At 37.4% G+C, this 26,294-nt stretch overlaps 1 protein-coding gene across 2 annotated transcripts in view; it reads left to right on the top strand.

Annotated features, from left to right (window-relative positions):
* Window positions 1-26,294, top strand: part of LOC127436649 (dedicator of cytokinesis protein 4-like) — a 143,015-nt gene that overhangs the window by 35,047 nt on the left and 81,674 nt on the right. For both annotated transcript variants that reach the window (XM_051690925.1, XM_051690923.1), the window contains exons 2-7: window positions 15,573-15,656; window positions 22,661-22,701; window positions 22,866-22,921; window positions 23,448-23,544; window positions 23,776-23,924; window positions 25,247-25,331. In XM_051690925.1, the coding sequence (XP_051546885.1) occupies window positions 15,573-15,656; window positions 22,661-22,701; window positions 22,866-22,921; window positions 23,448-23,544; window positions 23,776-23,924; window positions 25,247-25,331 (512 nt within the window). The remainder of the gene's footprint in view (window positions 1-15,572; window positions 15,657-22,660; window positions 22,702-22,865; window positions 22,922-23,447; window positions 23,545-23,775; window positions 23,925-25,246; window positions 25,332-26,294) is intronic.

The following is a 26,294-nucleotide window of genomic DNA, read 5'->3' as shown; positions in this document are numbered from 1 at the left end:
ATTGATGGTATATGCTTCTGTTGAAGCCATCAGTTATTTCAACTTCATTGTTTAAAAATCGTGTTTAATAATGGAGTTCCTGGTGAAGAACTACACTACCCATGATCCAGCAGAGAAAGATCCACCAATCAGAGAACCGTGGCCATGAAAGCCTACCAAACAAGCCCGGAAGCGACCGCCCACTCCAACGACGCTCTGTGAATGATGCAATAGTCTCCATATACTCTCTAACTACTTATATTTGTATAAATCGGATAGGACTGCAACTAATTATTATTTTGATAATCGATTAATCTAACGATTATTGGAACGATTATTCGACTATTCGGCGATTATTGCAACGATTAATCATTAGCTCTTAACCGACTATTCAGCTTGAGTTAAAAGGTTGTATTAAACATGCTTACTAACAATAAAGAGGACAAAATCATCTTTTAAAAATACCTCTAAATGACATTCACTGTTCCATTTTAAATTGTCTAAATCCTTAAAACAAGATACATTTACTTGAGAAGCAACATAAGATATTTAGACTTGGTTTAAGAGAATGTATCTTAAATATAAGTGTTAAATATAAATTTTGTATATGTGTATTTTTTTCACTTGGTTATACTTCTGCGAGTGCAGTAAAGACAAAATATATTCAAGATCTATTCTCTAAAAGCAAGTCTAAATATCTTATGCTGCTTCTCAGGTGAATGCATCTTTTTTTTTTTTTTTTTTTAAGAATTTTTAGATAATTTAAAATATTTGTATTTTTAATATTATATTCAACATTCTCAGATAATTTTTTGCTTCTGCAGTATAGCTGCTAAGGAAAATGTACGTTGTTTTAAAGGAGTTTTAGATATTTATATCGGAAAACAAGCCAAAACAAAAACAAATCCAAAACGTATTTTGCTGCAGTGTATAATGGGGCGAAGACTACCTCTGTCACCTTTCTGTTCACTTCAATCCATCTTTAACTCACAAAAAAACAAACTCTCTCTTATTAATAAAGCTGCGTGTTGCCAATTTTCTACAAGATAAGAAATGCACAGTGACGTATATTATGATTCAATAAATCATGAGCCATCACGTTATAATCTAGCTGCAGCAAGTGCACCTGAGGGATGAGCGTCCCCGCGACAGAGTGTGTATCAGCCGGGTGCAGTTTCAATCTCTCCCCCTTAGATCAGGACTTTCGCGTAACTCGAAGAGGCATTGACCGCACAGAGAAATGCCAGTTTTGGAGTTTGTAGTTATTTACATGATCTGCTTCCATATTATTTGAACTTTATTAAAGCTATAACGCATTAAATATAACTGCATTAAAGATGTAACGGCGGGGTGTTTCCTTTAAAGATGCTCTGACATGCAAGTTTTGCTTCAGTGTTGCAGCAGCTCCGGCTCTGCTTATTCCACAACGAGAGTGCTTCTGTATATACTTATGTATTTTTGCATTATAATTCCCTCATAATTTGCGATCTACATCACCTGAAGCTGTTTGGAAAGTTTAGAGAGCATCTGGACTGTGAGCTGTGTAATTGTTCCTCTCCTCAGTCAGGCGCGAGCTGCAGTGCTGCTCTCGCACGCCATCATTAGAGTTTAATGTGATCTCATGTTACGTAAAATGAGATCAAACGACTATTTGACAATTTTGTCGACAATTTTTTATTGTAATGTCGATAATGTCGTCTAATCGTTTCAGCCCTAATATCGGAATTTTTGGCAATAAACGTAAACTATATTTTAACGATTATGTCATTCACAATGCTTCACGGGATTGTAATTCGTGCCTTCATGAAAGACGGTAAGTACACAATCTTGTACGCTTGTCTTTTTTTTTGGTCCAATTTTCGAATACTTTTTGCTTCAAAACAAAGTTTCTAAATGTTGTAATTCATCTTGGAGCAGGTTGGTTTGGTTTGTGGTTTAGAACTCTTATGAAGGATTTTATGAAAGTCTATGGAAGAAATAAATGGAAAAAATACTTCTATTGCTGTGCCCAAAAGTTCCCGTGTGACATTCATTTAAGCCTGTGTGCAGCACCTTTTTTTTTGTAGTGAAATATTATTTTAAATATGACTGTATACCCATTTCTTCTATTCGGTTATATACTTGAGGATGTTTTTTTTATTTATTTTTTAAAGTTTTATTAATGTACATTTCTGTTGAGGGTTAATACGGTCACTAAAAGGTAAATACTGTCATTTAAATAGTATGTGTTTTTTTATTTTTTATTATATGATTTGATGGTTAATTATTCTTCTTCTTATTATTATTATTATTATGCCATAGTTATGTAAATATATTATTTGAGTTAGTTAGTTAGTTAGTGATAGGGATGTTAAAAGTACTGATACGACAAACTTAATTTGGTACCCGACTGCTGTCACAGTGGTCAAACCAGTATCAAATCTGTTATGAAGAATAATTGTGAAATTTCACAGTATTGGTATAAAGACTACTGAAATGCTGGTATAGTGACAACCGTAATTAGGACAGTTAGCCTATGTAATTCGATAGTTCTGCCTTAAATGGTTAGTTCACCCAAAAATTCTCATCATCTAGGCTACTCACCCATATGCGATCCCTTTTCACTATAAAGCTTGACATCTGCAGTTTTCTTGATGCCATCATGATTTGAATCTCGATAACACTGGTCGCACTTAGCGCAGGCGTCAATGCAAGGAAATGCAATTTATAGTCGAAAAGGAGTTACATTTTGGTCTGTTTCTCACCTAAAACCGATCATATCGCCTCAAAAGACATGGATTAAACCACTTGAGTCGTATGTATTACCCTCAGGCTGCTATTTATGTCCTTTTTGGAGCTTGAAAGTGTTGGACCCCATTGACTTGCATTGTATGGACAAAAGCACCTTATACAGTATCTCCATCAAAATATTTTTGTTTGTGTTCCGCAGAAAAATAAAGTCACAGAAGTTTGAGACGGCATAAGGGTGGGTAAATGATGAGAGAATTTTCATTTTTGGTTGAACTATTCCTAGTTTATTCCAGTTTAAAAACTTTGAAACTTGGCTTACCAAGAGACAAGCTAAGTACAATTTGAAGTAGTTTCCCCAGCATTTCTCTTCAGGAACAAAAAAGTGATTCCTGGAAATTAGCTTAGTAAAAACCAAGGCACATTTGAGCTTTGTGTGATTTCTTACCTTTCCCACAATTCTGTCACACTGAACAATTTATACTCCACATTGTCCTTGCTAACCTGCTTGTGGTCGTGTCTCAAATATCAACATTTTAATTTCCGCCACTTTTGTGTGTGCTGGTGTCAGTGTTCTGGGGTGAGGCATGTCTAAATGAGCTCATTATTTACAGACCTGCTCTCTGTCAGTACACAAACCCGTCGGCTGCATTCACATTACCACAGACAGAGTCTCCCTCTTTCAGCAGCTGCAGTAATGAATGATTTCCACAGTGAATGCTCTATTGGCACAAGTGTACCCAAGGCATGCCAAATAACCCAGAGCTCCTGTTATAAAGCACAGATGAACCTCTGGTTTGTCTAACTGGTGATGGATTCTGATTCTTACATCATACTGCGTGTATTGCAGTGTGGTTAAGGGTAACAGGCCTGTGATGGTTGTGGTAAGATTCTCCACATTGCTGAGAAGAAAATAAAAACTGGAGACGTTTTTGATTTTGCATCTGGAAGAGCCATTTATATCTTGTATAATGAGTGATTTACTCCAGAAGAAAGCTGTTTTTTTCTTTTTTTTTTTTCTTTTCTTTTCTGGATTGCATATACAGTGGGGTCCTGTGACTGTGAGACCAGTAAAAATGCTTCTGTTTTGCATATGCATACACTGATCAGCCACAACATTAAAACCACCTACCTAATATTGTATAGGTCCCCCTCGTGCCCCCCCGCATCTCAGAATAGCATTCTGAGATGATATTCTTATCACAATTGTACAGAGCGTTTATCGAGTTACCGTAGACTTTGTCAGTTCGAATCGGTCTGGCCATTCTCTGTTTTTGGCACCATTCTGAGTAAATTCTAGAGATTGTTGTGTGTGAAATCCCAGGAGATCAGAATTACAGAAATACTCAAACCAGCCCATCTGGCACCAACAATCCATGTGATTATCTAATCAGCCAATTGTGTGGCAGCAGTGCATTATATCATGCAGATATGGGTCAGGAGCTTCAGTTAATGTTCACATCAACATCAGAATGGGGAGAAATGTGATTTCAATGATTTGGAGCGTGGCATGATTGTTGGTGCCAGATGGGCTGGTTTGAGAGTTTCTGTAACTGCTGATCTGCTGGGATTTTCATGCACAACAGTCTCTAGAATTTACCCCGAATGGTGCCTAAAACAAAAAATCATCCAGTGAAGGGCAATTCTGAGGACGGAAATGCTTTGTTGATGAGAGAGGTCAACAGAGAATGGCCAGACTGGTTCGAACTGACAAAGTCTACGGTAACTCAGATAACCGCTCTGTATAATTGTGATGAGAAGAATATAATCTCAGAATGCTATTCTGAGATGCGGGTTGGTGCTGTTTTGGCAGCACGAGAGGGACCTACACAATATTAGGCAGGTGGTTTTAATGTTGTAGCTGATCGGTGTATATATATCTATATTCGTGTTGTCACGGTACCAAAATTTCAGTAGTCGGTACCAATACCCGTGAAATTTCATGGTTCTCGATACCAGTTTCGGTACCATAGCTTAAATATGCTAATATGACAATGTGCTATTGAACACACCTGTTTAGCCTAGTTAAAGTTACTTTTCAATGTAAATAATAAATGAAAAGAAATGCATGTTCCTTCAAGTGTTTTTCAATCAATGATGCATTGCTTAAGTGTTTTTAAGTAGCACTCTACTGAAATCTGTTTTATTCTTTATCAAATTGTGTTTTCCTTTTTGTTATTATTATTATTTTCCAGAACTCCATGTTTTATTTTAATTTCATCATCAAAATGGTGTTTAATCAATTAATTCTTAACCCATTCATGCATGAATTATGACAACCTTAGTCAGGATTTTTTTCCCCAATTGTTTTTAATCCTCTTTAAGCATACAAAAATAAAGTTGAACAATTTTTCATTTTTTTTCTTTACAAATAGCGCAGATTAAATATTCATTATTCATAATATTTAAATAATAATTAATCAAACAATTATTAAAGAAAAATATGAAATATGTAAGTGTAATAGAATTACTAAATATAAATTATTTTATATAAAAGTTTCTTTTTTTAAATCATAAAGCATTTTTATTTCTAGGTTTAAATTAGATTTTGAATCCTAGATTTTTTATGTGGATTCTTACTTTTGGACCTTACTGTACTTTTCAAGTCTTGGATTATACAAAATGTTATTTACGTGCCCAATATCCTGTTTAGTACGAAAAATCGGTTGAACTGTAGAACTAAATGCTATAATACACCAGCGCCTAATTATTTTGCAGCTTCTTGAGAATACTGACAAACAAAATATTCCCAGCCTTTGGATAATGCATTAATCCTTTTTTTTATTATTTTTTTTTAATACAATGGTGTTAACATAGTCAATGTTACAATTAAATACTAAATATTCATAATAATCAAATTAGAATTATTCAAACAGTAATTAAATTCTAAATATTAATGTAATATAAATGTTAATGCATTTTCTTTTCATTAATTTTGCATAATGTTTCTTTTTTTTTTAATCCAAAATGTTTTTATTTCCAGGTTTAAATTAGATTTTGAATCCTATGTGGACTCACACTTTTGGACCCTACTGTATTATTCAAGTCTTTTAGTATACACAATTTAATTGCCTGCTTATATCGCTGGCATTTGCATGCCATTTGTATGAAAAACAGTCATGCTTGTGCTAAATGCTTGAGTACACCAGCGCCTAATTGTTTTGCAACTTCTTGATCCTCCCAACAAACAAAATATTCCCAGCCTTTACCTAATTTATTCACCCTCCGCTGCAGTATGCTCAATGTGTAGACCTAAATATTGTGTTAATAATTAATTCTCATTTTTGGCAACAGGGTCATGGACAACCCAGAACCCACCATACATTTGCATATTAATGTAGTAATGAATAATGAATGAATGTAGAGGTTGATTAGCTGTCAGGATCACTGATCACAAATCTGACAAATGAACATGCTTTAAGTAAGGTTAAAAGCACATTAGGGGATCCTTTTGAACCAGTCGGAGTTAACTGCATGTTGATAGTCGGAAATGGCAGACTTATTTTTAATAAACAGGACTTTAAACTAGTGGTGGACTGAGTTTTTTTTTATTTTATTTTTTTATAAATGTATTTTTTTTTTTTATGGCTGATGGACAGTAGGAATAGCTGTTCTAATGCCAATATACACAATGCAATTTAATCATACAACAAGATTGAAAACAATAATTTCCTGTTTTCTTTTTTAACATCTTCTAAAATTGGTCATCACAGTTTCTGATATTTGTTTTAATAGTTTTAAACTTTGTTCAGACTCCAAAACATCTGATTCAGTCCTCACAAAACAGCTCTGAGCTACCTGTCTGTGTTTACTGGACGCCTCCCAAGCAAACCTGGAAGCACTGAGGCGATACACATGTCACTTGGCCAGAACTTGAGCCGTGAGGGTAAAACCCATCATCCTGAGCTCCTCGGTGCCCTGTAAGGAGCTTAGACTACCCAACTGTAGCATCACTCCCTCTGCAAACCTGAAACCAAGAGCCATCCCTGAACCAGATCCGCAGTTAATCCGCACAAACAGACTCTTTTGATGACTTCTCTATTTCTCTCGCTGTCTGAGCCCAGAAGAAGGGATATGACTCGCTTCCCCAGGTCTGTGCCAGTGCAGCGGGATTATGGGAAGGCGAGAGCGTATCGCCCTGCAAAGGTTTAAACACTTTCTCATTCTCTGCCACCTTTTCCACCACACAGGTGCCATTAGGCCTAGTCAGAGTTGGTTTGATTTTGCTGGCTACCTAGTTAACATTTTTATGCATCATATGCACTTGTGTACGGAGTTCCTAAAAGTAAACCAAGTTATGCAGCCTTATAAAATACATTTTCTGGACAAAATCTAAGGCAGCATATATCCTTAACAGATATGACGATCGCTTCAGTCTTAAGACAACATTTTTATCCAAGATGGTAGATGTATTTGAGGGAAATGTCAACTGGAAAAATAAATTGTTTTATTCAGTTCTGAAAAATTTTATGAAAATATTTTTCCTTTAAAAATGTATTATTTCACCCAGTATCTGTATGCTATGTGTCGTCTTTGCTAATTATAGTACTGTGCGCTTAGCTTAGCAACACGCTAATGTTAGACTAACATCTCAGATCAGTCACTTATGAAGCTCTATTTCGGTTAATATGCTGCCTTAGGGGCCGTTCACACCGAAAGCGCTTTTTTCTTCTTAACCTGATATGCTATTTGAAAACTAGAGCTGGGCAATTTCAAGTTATTTTGTAGTAGAGTACTCTGTCACACTTTATATTAGGTGTCTTTAACTACTATTTACTAACATTAAAATGCATACGATACAATGTATTTATGTGTAACTACTTGTTGTTCTGCAAAATTCTCACAAGAGTCACATTTGCTGCTACTGAGGTTGAAATATGGGAAGGTTTAGGAGTAGGATTAGGGTTAGAGGTAAAGGTAACAGTGAAACTACAAATGTAATTAAATGCAGGGGCTTTTAATGTAAGTACAATGCAACAACACCTGTGTCCACAATAAGTACATTGTAGCGAATGCTTAAGTACATTGTGAAGACTCCAAATATAAAGTGGGACCGAGTACGCTAACCCACAAAAAACAAGTACTCGATTACTCGTAAATTAAAATGCACGTTAAAAATAACACGTATGACAGGTACGTGAATCTTATATTTTGTTTTATTCACAATGTTACCAAGAATGATTTCAAAATTTTACATTTTTTATTTTTATTTTATGAACAATCTGAATTTTTAAAAACGGAAAACAAATAAAATTTAAAAAAACAGTAAAAAAAAAAAAATAAAAACAACATTTGCTCTCAACCAGAGCGTACTTAGAAACCAATACTGATGGCATTAAGGTAATGCACAGATATAAACTCTGAGTCTACGTAAAGGCTATCACCATTTTTATAATTTCACATGTTGTTATTCAGAAAAAAACAAGTTGTGTTAGTTTGCCTTTTATAAAATGCACTCTGCTGGTGTTAAGAGATTTAAAGGTGCACTCAGTAATTTCTTTCCTCATTTAAAAAGTTTTACTTCTAAAGAAATTAATCATAATTTTGAAACATGAACATTTTCAAAAGCTCAATTTCAAAAGCGCAGATGCCATTATATCATCCAACACATCGATGACGCACAATCACAGCGCCCCCAGTGGACTCAATTACAACTGCGAGATTCAGTGAGAGATTTAGAGGGAAAACAGTGTGATGCAGCGCTGCTCACGGCAGGCAAAAAGGGAAATTAATTTGCGATATTCAAGTAGTGTTTTAATACTTGAGTAGCTGGAGCAGAACGAGTACTAGATTACTTGATTACTCGTGCACATCCTTACTAAAAACCGCAGCACTTCTGCACGAGATGCTGAAAAATACAATGGGAAGAGGCACAGTGATCACAATTAAACAACTGTGCAGACGGATGTCTTTGACCATGCACTGCTGACTGTTTTTGCAGCATCTTGAGCAGGAGTGTTGCATTTTTTAGACTCTGTGTCAGGTAAAAAAAGAATGTCAACTTAAAAGCGTGCCTTGACACATGAGTTCCGCTCTATTCATTGTGTAGCGTCGAGTTTTATTAGCACAGGAACGCTTTTGGTCTGAACAACTCCTTAAGGACATTGCAAAAAAGGCTTATAAAAAATTTTTTTGAGAAAATGTATGGCCACATTTGTTTGCGGATATCACTTTGATATTTTAGTTAATGCGTTGACAGTTATACATTTTTAACTGTGGTTTAATTGTCCGAATATTTTTGGGAGGAAACTAGCTGAGCTTTGAAAAGCGTTTCCAAGTATGTGTTCATTTTGAATGTTATAATGAGGTTCACTTGTTACAAGAGTCAAAGGTTGTCTTTCTTTTCTTTCTCTCTTTTCCCTTTATTTTTCGCTCTGTATTCTTTTGTCTTCAGATAATTAAAAACAAGCAAAAGGATTCTCTGCTCACTGAACACTTTTCGTGCGCTAACATTTTTGGCAACGCTCCAGCCTTGTTAGCAGACCAACAACAGCTGGCGTACGGATACCGGGAAAGATTTGAACACTGTCATGGATTCAACTACAAAGCTGAATAATTTAGTGTGCTGCTGCCGGAAACCAGCCTGTATAATTAATTAATCGGACCTACTTTATTTTGGCTTCTAATTTCGAAGTCAAATCACACAGATATGATTTAGCCAGTCCATAACACTTCAGGCTTTTTTGGAGGGGGAGATTGTGATTGGATGAGTTTCTGTGTGTTGTGTATGTGTTTCTGAGAGCGTCTGCAGGACTATATATCATTGTCTAAAATCTTACCACACACACACACACACACACACACACACACTCACAAAAGTTCTCATTTAGGTCAGAGCTTCTGTGTTCTTATCCCAGATTGGCCTATGCCCCACAACACAGTGAAATCCACTTAAAAATCAGTCTGGGTTAGAGGATATAATTTCTGCGTTGTGTTCTCAGGCAGGTAACGTAACCTGATTTAACACACCTATCCCATAATCCCATCTGAGCGGAGTGGGCTGTGATGACATCATTAGAATGGATATGAGACCTGTCATCTTGGCAGTGTTTTGTGTCTTTAACACTGATTACACAAGAAGTGCTCTCTCTCTTTCCCTCAAAATCACTCTCACACACAAAACCTCAGTCTCTCTCTGCTTTTTCTCTTTTTTTTTTTTTTTTTTTTTTCTGATAGCATATGACATCCTTTTTTCCTCTTGCATGTTACTTTCCGTTGCTAAAGTTGTTCAGCCTCCATATTCTGAGCTATTTATTAGGGCTGCACAATTAATCGAAAAACTAATCGTGATTGTGATTACGACTGTCACAATTATGTAATCATAAAGACTGACGATTACAGCATTCAATTTAAGTCTACTCCTGTTGCGTTCATGGTGTTCTTGGCAGCGGTTGAGTTTCTAACCAATCCCAGACGTGTTCGTTGAGTAATGGAACTGCAATGGCCAATCAGAGACGCAGTGAATCTACAGTACAGTCCTATCAGTAATGAAAAACCAATCCTTATGCGCAAGTTTTGAATAGTCTGACGTTCAGATGGCACACAAAAATTAGTGCTAAAGAGTGCTGTAGAACAAAAGTGTGCAATTGAATTATTTTCAATTTGTTAAATGTCGCGCCCTTTTATCGTAGGTAAACAAACCGCAAACGAGCAACGCAACAAGTGGTTGCCGCGGTGGATGTCGTGAAGCCTCCACACGCACTATGTCTCCGTGGCAATGCGCTCAACAAGCCACGTGATAAGATGCGTGGGTTAATGATCTCAGACGCGGAGGCAACTGGGATTCGTCCTCTGCCACCCGGACTGAGGCGAATCACTATGTGACCACGAGGACTTAAAGCACATTGGGATTTGGGCATACCAAATTGGGAGAAAAAAAAAAAAAAGGTACAGACAGGGTCTAAATAATTTATTTATTGTGTTGTTAAAACAGCTATATTTATGAGAGCATCAGTGAGCTCGCACTGAACTGCATGGCACAAACAGTGTGACAGCTTTAGTAATTATAAAGGGAGAGTTTGAATATTGTTGCGTTGCTTGATTTTTGTGTACAACTTAAAAAATAAATAAAAATAATAACAGTCGTATTTATGTATTAAACTGCTATAAAATGGCTTGTTTTGGATGTTTTGAACATGGAAAAAGTCTTGAACGTCATATTTCATGGACCATCTTCTTTATCACGTCTGCTAAAATAAATGCCTGTTTGACCCACAACTGCTGTTGGTAGATTTAAATTTTAACTAATCGCACAAACACGCAAACAGGCTGATCTTTCCAAATTTCAACCGCTGTGACAGATTTGAGGCCAAATGTGATCTGATCAAGATCACACTACGGGATTTTAAATAACTTTAGTCTAAATCAGCTGTTCAGTTCCGGTCGGTCTTGTTCGTATCCGGGGCATGGCTTCTGGATCCTGACTTCCTGTCTGGTTCGGTTTTGGTCTGTGTCGGGATCCGGACACTCATGCTTCATGTTCTGTTTGTTTTGTTACAAGTGTGTTGACGTTTTCTCCCTCATGTGTTTCAGGTGCCACTGGCACGCAGAATCAGCATTTCCATGGGAACCCTGATTGTTTCCATGGGAGCGCTGATCATGCCAACTTTCAGCTGGCGAGCGGCACCTGTTCCTTGTTTGTTCCTGCCTGTTTGAATCCCCTCGTGCGTCATGTCCTTTGCTGGTTTGTTGAATGTAGTTTAGTGAATGAATGTAGTCAGTAGTATGTTGTGTGTTATCATTATAGAAAGCTGTTTGATGTGAAGTAACCTCGTCTCTGCCCACCTGTCGGGAGAAAGATTGCCTTGGTCTGCTGGCCGTTGTTCTCTGCACCTCACTATGCTTCAACAGAGAATTCCTACGAATCTATTCCTGACTTCCACAATGCACAAACTCGTCTACGAACACACTCTTCACTGATTGCCCCTTGCGCGGCCATGGCGCGCACACATCTCCAAAACCCCTTCCCGCTACTACAGCCGGTGCCGGGATCTTCGGCCATCGCCAGCACAGTGATAATTAATATTTATTGTGAATAAATCCTTTGAACTGTTCCTCTGCTCTTGGGTCTCTTTGTCTTGCTCTCGCTCTCTGACAGAACCTACATACATTTCTTGATCGGACGAGATCAGGCATGCTCAGGGTGGTATGGCCGTAAGCACCTACATACATTTCTTAACTGTAAACCATAGATATACCTATATAATAATCTTTAGTGACATTAACAAACATTATTACAGTTTGTAATGCTTAAAAGAAACTGCAGCCCATAACCACCTGCTGTTCTGAAGAACCCGGAAGCGTGGTTGCCTGGTTAGTGACATCACAGTAATTTTATCTATTAATAGTCATTAATAATCGTGATTACAGTTGACAGTTAAGGCAAGCATTACTATTACTATAGTTAATGTTTTGGATTAATGTCTGATATAAATGATACCTCAGATTGTGCAGTTTGTGGAGGAGAGGTGTGCTATTGCATTCCTAAGTGATTGGATTTGGGATAAAACAGGCCAGAGGTTTGACCTGAGCCATATCTATGGATTAGAATAATTCTGAGCCATTTTTGCAATTACTTCTGGACTCAATGCTAAGGATTTTTTTCTACTGTCCTGGTCAGGCAAGTGGTTTTTAATTTTCAATTAATGGCCCCAACACAAAAATGAAAAATAGCTGCTTTGAACATCATGGCTTTAAAAAATGTGTCTACCGCTAAATATTGTATGTATGTAGGTATATATGTAGGTAGGTAGGTGTAAATTACAGCTTAATGCCTTTTTTTTTTAACCCTGTAAAAGCACTTTACAGATATGAATTCATGAATAGGCTTACATCATATTAACCTCAGCCATCCTGCCATTTACACGTGTTTTTCAGTGAAGACTTACAACATGTTCAGTGGAGCAAATTATGGGTTTTCGGTCACCCATTTAGTCATGCTGTCAAACTCTGTGCCATGTGCAGTGTTTTAACTAGCAGGATCAAAGATTAAGCCATTGAGTTAAAGATTTCATTGTTGGCTGAATCCCTGAGAGAAGAGACCTGGCTACTAAATCGTTTGTGACGTACAGTATACAGTAGGTAGATATTAGGCCTAATATATGAATTAAGAATGTGGTTATAAACATGAAATCAGACAACCATAACAAGATAAAAACTGACTGAAACACAAAGCACTCATGTGTTTTGAGGATTATATAAAGTAGACTGTTTTATACACCGATCAGCAACAACATTAAAACCACCTGCTTAATATTGTGTAGGTCCCCCTCGTGCCGCCACAACGGCGCCAACCTGCATCTTCTCACCACAATTATACAGAGCAGTTATCAGAGTTACCGTAGACTCTGTTCGAACCAGTCTGGCCATTCTCTGACCTCTCTCATCAACAAGGTGTTTCCAACTGAACTGCTGCTCACTGGATGTTTTTTTATTTTTATTTTTATTTTTATTTAAAAAAAAATAAAATTGTCACCATTCCGAGTAAATTCTAGAGACTGTTGTGCGTGAAAATCCCAGAAGATAAGCAGTTACTCAAACCAGCCCGTCTGGCACCAACAATCATATGTGCGATTATCTAATCAGCCAATCATGTGGCTGCAGTGCATAAAATCATGCAGATATGGGTCAGGAGCTTCAGTTAATGTTCACATCAACATCAGTATGGGGAAAAAATTTGATCTCAGTGATTTGGAGCATGGCATGATTGTTGGTGCCAGATGGGCTGGTTTGAGTATTCATGTAACTGCTGATCTCCTGGAATTTTTACACACAACAGTCTCTAGAATTTACGCCGAATAACATCCAGTGGGCGTCAGTTCTATGGAAGAAAATACCTTGTTGATGAGAGGTCAACAGAGAATGGCCAGACTGGTTTGAACTGACAAAGTCTACGGTAACTCAGATAACCACTCTGTACGTGGTGATAAGAATAGCATCTCAGAATGTTATTCTGAGATGCAGGTTGGTGCTGTTTTGGTGGCACAATATTAGGAAGGTGGTTTTAATGTTGTGGCTGATTGGTTTATGTCTCTTCTTTTCATATCAAAATCATGTCGAAATAATAATTACGTTTTGAAACATTACCTAGTTGTTAAATTGACATTTTTGGATATTCATTTCCAGCCACGTGCATAACTGGGGTTTAACAAAGTTTGTTTCATCAGCGCTTAATCTCTAAATTCTCTAAAATTAGAGAATCTTTTTCTTTTTTTTTTTTTGCACTGTGTGAAAAATATTAGTGCTCTGTCCCTTTACGAGTGCTCATGCACATTAAACACTGCACAGAGAGAGATGATGAGAGAGATGGATTTACAGTCCAACAGAAATAAACTGTCGATTTCTTGTGTTCCTACAGTGTGAGTGGAGTATTAATTTTCACCAATATGTTAAAATGAAAGAATGTGGGAAATGTTGCTTAAGACGTGCAATCCCGCTTCGATTCATGAAGTGTTTTTTTTTTCCCGTATAATTTGCAACACATTGGTAATCGATGCGGCAAAAACACTTGGAACAGAGCAAGGACAGTTCTAGAAGAACGTGTTCTGTGTCTGCACGTTCTTGTGCACTCGCGCAACAATATGCCTCGCTGCGTCCAGTGCATTATGCGCTCGCTCATATCTGCACTCTCAGTGTAATTGCGCATGTGCTCGTCCCCGAGTGCTCAGTTGGAAGACTATGTTTGTGTAATTTTTGTACTCTCGCACTTGTTTTCTGTGTGTACTAACATTATTATTGCAGCACTGGCCCAAACAGGCAAGTGACAGTTCTAGCAACTGGCCCAAATCTCTCTCACAGTGGCCCCGGGCCATCGGGCAGTCCTTATTGTCGAACCCTGTACTTTTAAATCAACTGGTTGCAACTATGGACATACTCTACTAACGTTTGACAACCAGAAAGTGTCCAGATACTTATCACCTTAATTTTAAACATTATAGGCCTATGTATTGATTTATCATTTTAATCGAGTAACCACCTAGAACACCTTGTAACTGCCTAGCAAGCAAAGTCCCTTTCAAGAGAAGTCAGTACACTCGGTTGCCATGTTCTGAACGCTCCCGAGCAGCTATTTTCTATGGATACAAGCTTGTATGTCGCTTGTATCCATAGAAAATAGCTGCTCCTGTCTACTTGAATGGGGAAAAACCAAAATCTCCAAAAGGGTTGGTCAAGATTACGATCAAAGTACATATTTCAAATCAGCAGTTAAATCTGACAACAGTGGTTTCATAAATTGTTTATTTAGCTTAGTTTACATTAAAAAATGTGCACGTTTTTGATTGGCCTGTGTAAGGTGGGACTTCCTTTTCTATATCCGCCATATTGGGCATTCCAGTTTCTCCCATTGATTTTAATACCAGTGCTCGGTCTCGTTCTAAATAGTCTCTGTTAGCAAGGCACTAAAAACCACCAAGAACACCTTTGCAACTGCATCGCAGCATCTTGGCAAAAACACTTTTGTATGAGCAAACACCACTCACATTTTCTCTTTAGAAAATCTAGTTTTCTTTCCTTTCTCTACACAACTCTGTTCAGAGCAAGATTTGGTTCCCTCTCTTCTCCCTTCACTTCAAAGGTTCTTCTCACGTGTTTATCAAAGTACTAGCATTGCTGCAAGTCTTCTCAGCTGAGCCTTTTATGAACGGAGGCTCAGAATCCACGTCACTTCTTTTAACTTTCATTAAACTGCTCTTATTTGCTCACAGTGGGTGCCATGCAAAAATGTAATGGTTTTCTGTGATTGCTTGATTGAATTTCTCATACCATGCTTTGAAATTGTATCCCATTTTAAACAGGGATGAATGGAATGACAGATGAGCTGTTGGTTTTCCACATGATGGATGTTTTGTTTGTTTTGTGTGTTGCAGTGCTGGCCAGTTTCCGGGGGACGGTACAGCATGGCTTGCCCCTGGAGATCGGGGATACGGTGCAGATCCTGGAGAAATGTGAAGGTAAATGAATGCTAATGCCAGCCACTGTCCTTCAAACTCCCATCTTTGGGTTTTTACAGTTTGGACCATCGTTAAGGAATAGTTCACCCAAAAATTATTTACTCGCCTTCATGCAATCCCAGGTGTGTATGACTTTCTTTCTTCTGTAGAACACTAACGAAGATTTTTAGAAGAATATCTCAGCTCTGTAGGTTCAAACAATGGAAGTGAATGATGACCAAAATTTTGAGGCTCTAAAAAGCGCATAAAGGCAGCATAAAAGTAATCCTTATGACTCCAGTGGTTTAATCCATGTCTTCTGAAGCAATCTTATTTGTTCTTGGGTGAGAACAGACCAACATGTAATTCCTATTTCACTATAAATCTTGACATTAGCAGTCTCCTTGGCGATCATGATTTCAAGCTCGATTACACTTCCTAGCACCATCTAGTGCTCTGTGCATGCTCAAGTTAATGCTGGTTTTAACTGATTATTTAAGATGTGGCCAGATTCACAAAAAATACCTAAGAATAAAATTCTTCTTAACTACTGTTTTCATCAGGGTTTTTTTTTTTTTAAATGTAAGAATATTTAGTAATCCTGAAAATACTTTTTTCTCAAACCGTCCATCAACGTTTGTAGCTACAGTAGACACTTTCTGACAGTTGTCTTATAATTTAAACTAAGAACTTTCTTAATTTCTTAAGATTTTGTTGAATCAGTCCCCTGGTCAACAGCTAAATCAGACTTTTTTCAGTGATGTTGTCATTAGGTAAGTTTTGATGTTGCACAGCATGGCTAATGACTCTTTTGAACCGGGTTTTTTTCGTGATCACCCGAAAAGAACTGAGGGTTTGAAAGCTGGAGCTCATGTTAGCAGTTTAAATCAGAGTCACTTTCTCAGCAAAACAGCGGTGGTGTCAGTGAGTTCACAACTAGGAGCGCATACATTTCAAAATAAGAGTCTGTTTTTCAGACTTCTTTTTAATTAAACATCCTGCGTTATGTACCACTTTATTTTCTTCTGGTAATTATTGATTGGGATTAGAGCAGCACAATAAACTGCATCTGGAATTTCATTCAGTTTGCACTCTTGTAGTCTCTGTGTCTGGACTATCCAGTAAAAGTAAAGAAAGACTAAGGCAATATATTAAACCAATTTAAATATATATCAAGCTTTTGACTTGTACACAACTATTACACAAGGTGCAAACATTCACTGATGCTTAAGAAGACAACACACTACTATATGCATAATATACTTTATGTAAATATCTGTAATGTAGATTCTGAAGAGCAGTACTAAATAAAACAATTTTTTTATCTCTTATATTTATAGAAATTATGAAAGGGCTTTGAACATTTATGAGACAAAAAGGAATGCAAACTTATCTTCTCAACTATATATACTGTTTATTAAACCTTGAATGGGTTATTAGCTGTCTTCCTTTTCTTCAGCTTTCTATCTTGTTTCTGAACAGCAATTTAAATCGAGCAATTCTGTGATTTGGTGACTAAAAACAGCCTTTTGGCTCCTTAATGCTTCAGTTTAGTAAATTTTTTTTTTTTAGTCTGGAGCCCTGCTATGTTGGCTCACCAGTTAGACCAGCACCAAATCTAGTCTTTTAAGTAGGGTTTTCATTTTATTGGAGTTGGTTCAAAAAACACCTGTGCAACCTCATGTTGATCTCATAGTATTGTTATTATTGTGTAGCAAGTGTGAGGATCTGAAACTGTGCGCTGGTCTTTTTTGTGACCTGCTCTCGACTCAGGCTTTCCTTCATTTCCTGTTTTGACCCTTTGATGACACACTCCTTTATTCTCTGGGTGAGCACACTTCCTGTTTTGTGAGTTTGAGAGATGGTTTTCAACTGGAGGTCAGCCAGAAATTTTGACAAGGAGAACACAAACCTTTGGGTAAAGATGTAGAGTTTATATGAAACTACATAATCAATAGTTCCTCACTACATTCAGTAGAGGTGTTAGTTTTCAGCAAAGGGCTTCTTGCTTTGATATTTGACCCTTAGAGCTGCTGTAATAACGCTATTGCATTTACTGTAAGTGTGGAACTGATAGAGGCCCATGTTTTTCACACCTTGAAATGGTGTTTCTCGGCTCACTGCCAGGACATTTGTACACTCATTCTTTAACTCAAAGCATTAACTGGCTTTTCATAAGAAAATTTGTTTAGATTTTTGTACATGGATGATCGATTGGAAGACAATTTTTCAGAAAAATGATTCATTTAAGAAGATTTTGATGGAACTTTGTAGCTTTATTGACATGTGGAAAAGATGTCACAGATCTTGGTGGGCTTTTACTGTAGCTGTGGACAGAAGAACAACAGTGCTGGAGATTTTCAGATCTGCTGTGGTTGGTTTGTGTTTGTGAAAGCAAAGTGGTTTAAGACCGCATGAAGCTGCTATGGATGAGCAGACAGAAGATGTTGCTTTCAAACATTTGTGCATTTGCTGGCCAGCTGTAACTCGAATATGTGATTCTGATTGGTTAGTGTGCGAATATTTTTTACTTTCATGTAATCACAAATTCTCTCAAATTAGTGATGAAAAACCAATGTATCGGCTGGTGAATCAACCAATGTTTGCTCATTTTGAGATTATTGGTATCAGCAGATGTTGTTTTGTCGGTTAGCTTTCTCTTGTGTCATTACTGTAATCAACTGAAAACCTTGTTAATGGTAATATTGGTGTAAAATAAATGTCAATGTCAGCAATTTTGCTATCATTACATTTTATTAAATCACATTCACTCAATAAATAAATAAATAAATCTTTATTAGGAACACCTGTACACCTACTTATTCATGCGATTTTATCTAATCAGCCAGTCATGTGTCAGCAGTGCAATGCATAAAATCATGCTTTAGTTAATATTCGCATCAATCATCAGAATGGGGAGAAAATGGGATCTCCGTGATTTCTAGGGATGCACCGAAATTTCGGCTGGCGATTTATTAAAAAAAAAAAAAAAAAATACAACTATTTCCGGTTTTCAGCCGGAAGAGGGGAAAAAAAAGAAGCTTAAAATCTGATAAAAAAATCTTTACTTTAAAATCTGGAAACTGGAACACTGACATGGAGAAAATGCATTGTTTATGTGAAAAGATCCTGGTTTAATTACATTTAATGTAAACATGCTGTGGCTGATGATTGATGATAAATAGCTGTTGACGGTAACTGCTTATAGTTGAGACGCACATCTCTTTATACAGTATGTGTGTGGCCACTCGAATGAGCGCAACAGCACAAAATATCTCAGTTCATGTTCATGAATGAATACTGTGTTAAAAATTCAAATGCTATTGCACAGTTAGTTAGTTTTTCTTAGTTGCTCATTAAAGTCCACATTATCAGAAGAGATGACGATGATGCTTTCGTGGTTATTAACACATAAAGAGAATTTTCCTGTGCTGGCTGTGCAGAGGCTGTGAGGCTGTTTATCATTAGTCACAACCAGAGCATGTTAGCAGAGTGGTAACTCAGATAACCACTCTGTATAATTGTAGTGAGCAGAATAGCATCTCAGAATGCACAACACGTCGAACCTTGAGACAGATGGGTTACAACAGCAGAAGACCACGTTGGGCAATTTGTTAGGACCATAGTGTTTGTAATAAAGTGCTCGGTGAGTGTATATACTGTATTTTAGCCACTTTCAAGATTTATTCATTTCAATTTCATGACAAAATTATATCACATTGAACAAAATTAATTTAATTAAACGTAAAATATTTAGGTTTTTACATTTTTTTTATTTTATTAAAGATTACTCATTTCAATTTGATGGAATTCTGTTATGAAATTGAAATGCATAAATCTTAAATATTTTTTAAATGTTATATACAGCATTAAATCGGTCATCAGCCATTACATATCAACACTCTATATTCGGCACTAAAATATTTTTTTTACACATTTCAGTGTCATAATAAAATTCAATCAAATTGAATGTGTGATCTTTAAATAATATATATATATATATATATATATATATATATATATATATATATATATATATATATATATATATATAGCTCAGCAAAAAAAGAAACATCCCTTTTTCAGGACACTGTATTTTAAAGATAATTTTGTAAAAATCCAAATGACTTTACAGATCTTTATTGTAAAGGGTTTAAACAATGTTTTCCATGCTTGTTCAATGAACCATAAACAATTAATGAACATGCACCTGTGGAACGGTCGTTAAGACACTAACAGTTTACAGACGGTAGGCAATTAAGGTCACAGTTATAAAAACTTCAGGGTCCCTGCTCATCTGCATGAACGTGCCTTAGGCATGCTGCATGGAGGCATGAGGACCGCAGATGTGGCCAGGGCAATAAATTGCAATGTCCGTACAGTACAGTGAGATGCCTAAGACAGCGCTACAGGGAGACAGGAAGGACAGCTGATCGTCCTCGCAGTGGCAGACCACCTGTAACAACACCTGCACAGGATCGGTACATCCGAATATCACACCTGCGGGACAGGTACAGGATGGCAACAACAACTGCCCGAGTTACACCAGGAATGCACAATCCCTCCATCAGTGCTCAGACTGTCCACAATAGGCTGAGAGAGGCTGGACTGAGGGCTTGTAGGCCTGTTGTAAGGCAGGTCCTTATCAGACATCACCGACAACAGTGTTCCCTATGGGCACAAACCCACCTTCGCTGGACCAGGCAGGAATGGTAGAAAGTGCTCTTCACTGACGAGTCCTGGTTTTGTCTCACCAGGGGTGATGGTTGGACTCGCATTTATCATCGAAGGAACGAGCGTTACACCGAGGCCTGTACTCTGGAGCGGGATCGATTTGGAGGCGGTGTGTCACAGCATCATCGGACTGAGCTTGCTGTCATTGCAGGCAATCTCAACGCTGTGCGTTACAGGGAAGACATCCTCCTCCCTCATGTGGTACCCTTCCTTCAGGCTCATCTTGACATGACCCTCCAGCATGACAATGCCCAGCCATACTGCTTGTTCTGTGCGTGATTTCCTGCAAGACAGGAATGTCAGTGTTCTGCCATGGCCAGCGAAGAGCCTGGATCTCAATCCCATTGAGCACATCTGGGACCTGTTGGATCGGAGTGTGAGGGCTAGGGCCATTCCAACCAGAAATGTCTGGGAACTTGCAAGTGCCTTGGTGGAAGAGTGGGGTAACATCTCACAGCAAGAACTGGCAAATCTGGTGCAGTTCATGAGGAGGAGATGCACTGCAGTATTTAATGCAGCTGGTGGCCACACCAGATACTGACTGTTACTTTTGATTTTGACCTCCCCTTTGTTCAGGGACACATTATTCAATTTCTGTTAGTCACATGTCTGTGAAACTTGTTCAGTTTATGTCTTAGTTGTTGAATCTTTTTGTTCATACAAATATTTACACATGTTATGTTTGCTGAAAATAAAAGCAGTTGAAAGTGAGAGTTCTTTTTTGAAAGTTTCTTTTTTCCACTCCACAGATTTAATATTAGCAAACTATAGTTTTGTGCATGACACAAGCAATTTTTCCAACAATTCTTTACAGACAGATTGTTTCACTTTTAATTGACTATCACAATTCCAGTGGGTCATAAGTTTACATACACCAAGTTAACTGTGCCTTTTAAGCAGCTTGGAAAATTCCAGAAAAGGATGTCAAGCCTTTAGAAAATTAGCTTCTAATAGGAGGTGTACTGAATTGGAGGTGTACCTGTGGATGTATTTTAAGGCCTACCTTCAAACTCAATGCCTCTTTGCTTGTCATCATGGGAAAATCAAAAGAAAACAGCCAAGACCTCAGAAAAACAATTGTGGACCTCCACAAGTCTGGTTCATCCTTTGGAGCAATTTCCAAATGCCTAAAGGTACCACGTTTATCTATACAAACAATAATACGCAAGTATAGACACCGTGGGACGACTCAGCCATCATACCACTCAGGAAGGAGACATGTTCTGTCTGCTAGAGATGAATGTAGTTTGGTGTGAAAAGTGCAAATCAATCCCAGAACAACAGCAAATGACCTTGTGAAGATGCTGGAGGAAACAGGTAGACAAGTATCTATATCCACAGTAAAACGAGTCCTATATTGGCATAACCTGAAAGGCTGCTCAGCAAGGAAGAAGCCACTGCTACAAAACTGCCATAAAAAAGCCAGACTACAGTTTGCAAGTGCACATGGGTACAAATATCTTACTTTTTGGAGAAATGTCCTCTGGTCTAATGAAATAAAAAGTGAACTGTTTGGCCATATTGACCATCTTTATGTTTGGAGGAAAAAGGGTGAGGCTTGCAAACCGAAGAACACCATTCCAACCGTGAAGCATGGGGGTGGCAGCATCATATTGTGGGGAAGGGACTGGTGCACTTCACAAAATAACATCATGAGCATCAAAATAGATAGCATCATGAGGAAGGAAAATTATGTGGATATATTGAAGCAACATCTCAAGACATCAGCCAGGAAGTTTTGGAGCATACCTCCAAAGTTGTGGCAAAATGGCTTAAGGACAAAAAAAAAAGTCAACATATTGGAGTGGCCATCACAAAGCCTTGACCTCAGTCCTCAATATGAAAAAGCATGTGCAAGCAAGGAGGCCTACAAACCTGACTCAGTTACACCAGTTCTGTCTGGAGGAATGGGCCAAAATTCCAGCAACTGGAATTGTGAGAAGCGTGTGAAGGCTACCCAAATGTTTTATTAATTTAATTTTGTTAAACATACCCAATTCGATGGGATTTTGTTATGAAACTGAAATGCGTAAATCCAAAATATTTAGGCTAAAATATTTTGGTACATATCGGTTGATCTGGTACTGAGCTTAACTACTGTACATATTTAGACTTACAAACAAGCAAAACATTGTTTCTTAAGAGAACATAAGAGAACATATCCAACATGTCCATTTTTTTTATTTATTTTTTGGTCAGATATGTCCCATTTTTCCAAGACAACGGCTCAGCCGAAAGAGACATTAGGCTGATATGAAGGATGAAAGTCACAGAGATATTTTGTGTTTCAGGCTGGTACAGAGGATTCATCCTGAAGAACCCAAATGCCAAGGTAAGCAACAGTCTCTTTGTCTTTTGAGTCTCTGCTATTTTCAGTTTCTGAAACACTCAGATTATTAAAATTATTCACACTTATTTTATTTTCGTTTGTTTGAAAATTGTGTTACTTATCTTTTTCTTTACCACATTTACATACCCTGATCCCTCTTTTTTTAGGGGATTTTTCCTTGCAGTTACATCCATCTGAAAAATGCTCATATCAAGAATAAAGGGTGAGTTGAAGGGAATCCCCTCAATTTTCAGACCCTTCGACTGGAAGACTAAGCTTTTTCACTGTAGCGTTTTAGTAAAGGGAAAATACTATTGGAAAGTACAGTAGAAGTAGTGTATACAAATTTGTGTTGTATTCCAAGCTGTTCCTTCCACCAACATTTCTTAATCTTGCGCATCTGCATGTTAAACTTTGCTACGTTTACAATACCTTCTTGAAAAAGCAAGGTTTTAACTTCTGAAAGCATGAACGAGATTTGAGAGTTAAGGAAAATATTTTTACTTTTGGGTGAACTACCCCTTTAAATAAATGGAAGCTTTAAACTAGAGCGTAGGTGTTTTTAAAATAGTCTAAAGTGCAATCATGCACATTTCTTTTGTCGTTAACATCTGTTCAGTACTGTTACCACCCGTACAGCTACCACAACATAATGCTAGATGAATATAACAATGTCAAACAAATGAATTTTACTTAATGAACAGCACAGCAAACTGATTCCATGTGTAACACCCACATTTGACCCATAGGCAGTTTGAGCTGGTGGTGCCAACCGAAGACTCTGTTATTACCGAGATGACGTCCACACTGAGGGACTGGGGTGCCATGTGGAAGCAGCTCTTTGTGGTAAGCATTGTTTGTGCAAACACCGCAGTCCACCCACAGCCAAACGTGAACTCTGGGTGCATATACACCGTTGGGTGGAATATATTATTTGTCTTTCATCAGCTGTCGGGGGGAAAACGGATCTCTTTCAATTATTTTTAAAGCAGCTCATTATATTTCAGTGGAGCGCCAATACTCCATCATTAAAGCTGTATCTTTACTATTTCAATGTGTTTTTCTTTCTCTCTGTAGAAAAATGAAGGCGATCTGTTTCACAGACTGTGGCACGTCATGAATGAGATTTTGGATCTGAGGCGACAGGTTCTGGTTGGTCACCTGACTCACGACCGCATGAGGGACGTCAAACAGCACATCACAGCACGACTGGACTGGGGGAATGAGTTAGTACCACATTCCCTTGTTAGGGAAATACTATGTCCTAACTAGGCGTGATGTCAAAAACAGTCTTGGGTCAGCCCAAAATCAAATGAAAGAAATAAGAAAATTATATTTTACTTACAGAAAATTACTTTGTAAAATTATTTTCTACTAAAAGAGCAAGTGATATAAAGAGAATGCAAAACATACGTTTCAATCTTCGTTAGGCGCATTAACACCATCGTACACCCACATGCCCAAATGGTTAAAACAAGTCATTGTTTTTTTCTGAAAAAACAAACAAAAAACTGCAAATCACATTAATGTGCTTTTTAACCCTAAAAGGGGCAAGCATATAAAGGTACCTCTAAACATTTATTAATTGCTATTTTCCAACACATTAGGACCCGCACAATACATTTCCATATTTTTTTTTTTTTCTGCAATTTTGCTTTTATAGCTTGTAAAAATCATGAAAATAACATTGAAAAGAAATGAGCATTTGCCTCCAGGTCAGCTGCCTTCTCAAAAATTGCTATCTTTTTATTTGTAGATAAAGACTGAGTTGATACCAATATATACTGTATACTTTATATACAAATTTATATACAATAAATTTCACAAAAATGTAACAGATTCACTCATTGCTTCTCTCCCCAGCCTCTTAAATATTTGTTTCCCCCAGGACAAAAAAACAAAAAACTTTTTATAAATTCATTTTTTTAATGAAAATTATCATTTTAACAATTTTTACCATTTAGATTTTCTTTAGTGCAAATTCAGAGTTTGCAAAAAAGAAAAAAAAGAAAAGAAAAAATAGTTGGACTGAAACCCAGCAAGTTAAATCCATTAACCAGGTTTTTTTTTTTTTTTTTGCAAAAATAAATAAATACATAAATAAAAACAAAGTTTTCAAAACCTGTTTGACTTATGCAGAACTCCAGAAAATCCATCTTCAGTTCAGTGAGTGCATTTTTCCACAAATTGAGATTATGAATAATTTCCGTTCATATTTCTTAAGCGCAAATTCAAAATTCTCCCAAGAAAAATATTAACATTTAAAATTGGTCGCATGGAACCACGCAAGTTAAATGCTCTGTTTTTTTCCACAAAAAAAAACAAAAAACAACAACAACAAAAAAAACTGTTTCTTTCACCTTAATTCACTTTTTAACTTATGCGGAACTCAAGAAAATCCACCTTAGCCTAGTGCGTACATTTTGCCAACTTTCAGATAGTCAAGCTTTTCAAAATTCGCCCAAAAAATTGCATGGAATCCCAGCAAGTTAACTGCATTGAAACAGTCATGAAATGCTGAATGTTGTGTGTTTATTTGCCTTCACAGGCAGCTGGGTTTGGACCTGGTACCCCGGAGGGAATTCAGCATGGTCGACCCGGACGAAATCAGCGTTACCGAGCTCTACCGACTGGTTTGTTTCATCCTTCCGATGTTTACTGTATCAACAAAAAACACATTTTTTTCCTGACTCAAGGTTGATCTCCTAAGAAAGATTTCTCTCTATGTACTATAAAGCCACTGAATCTCGTTTCATTAAACGGAAGACGTTTGTGATGAAAGCCTCACATGCTCCTATCAACATGCGTAACAGGCCCCTGGGTAGAAAATGACAGTAATTTCGAACAGCACTGACAAGATTCGACACAGAAAATTACTGTCGTCATGGATGTGGAAGTCTCATTGCCGGCCGGAGGGTTTGTTGACAGCGGGGAGTCTCTGCAGTGATGTGATGAGTTTGTGCGAAGCACATTTGAGCATTACCTCTGCTTAAACGTGACCTGAAGTGTCCTCCGCACTGTGTAATGTAATGTAATAACCCTCCGCTGCCAGACAGACTCCATTACTGCACCATGTCTGTGGTTTATATGGCAGGCGCACAGTGCTTTGGCATCAGCTACCTGTGAGATGAAACAGAAGGCATGTGTTTGCAACCTGCTATTTGCCTAGAGCCAAAAAGGGATAAATATGAACACAAAACTCAAGTAGTAGCACCTCCAGTGCTTCCACAAAGTTATGATGTCTTTATTAGAAGATCCTAAGAGTAGAGTTGGGAATTGGTTGGATGCAACAAGCAACAACAAACATACAGAATAACCAGTGTAGTCTGATTCACAGTCAGGAAGACTCATAGTGTAATACACTTTATTAAAACAATGGTACACTTAATTAGAGAACCCTAGAAAAATAATTACTTTAAAAGTTTAGGTAATGTTAAGTGGAAAAAGTTTTCTGTAAGATTTGTTGACGTATTTGGGTTATTTTGTGCTGTGATGCATCTAGTTTAGAATAGAATAGAATAGGAAGCACTGCAGGAAGGAGTTTTTTTTGTGTGTGTGTGTGTGTGTGTGTGTGTGTGTGTGTGTGTGTACACTGA

The sequence above is a fragment of the Myxocyprinus asiaticus genome, chromosome 47 (assembly GCF_019703515.2).
Source record: "Myxocyprinus asiaticus isolate MX2 ecotype Aquarium Trade chromosome 47, UBuf_Myxa_2, whole genome shotgun sequence".
NCBI lineage: Eukaryota > Metazoa > Chordata > Actinopteri > Cypriniformes > Catostomidae > Myxocyprinus > Myxocyprinus asiaticus.
This window is presented reverse-complemented; position numbering and strand designations above follow the sequence as displayed.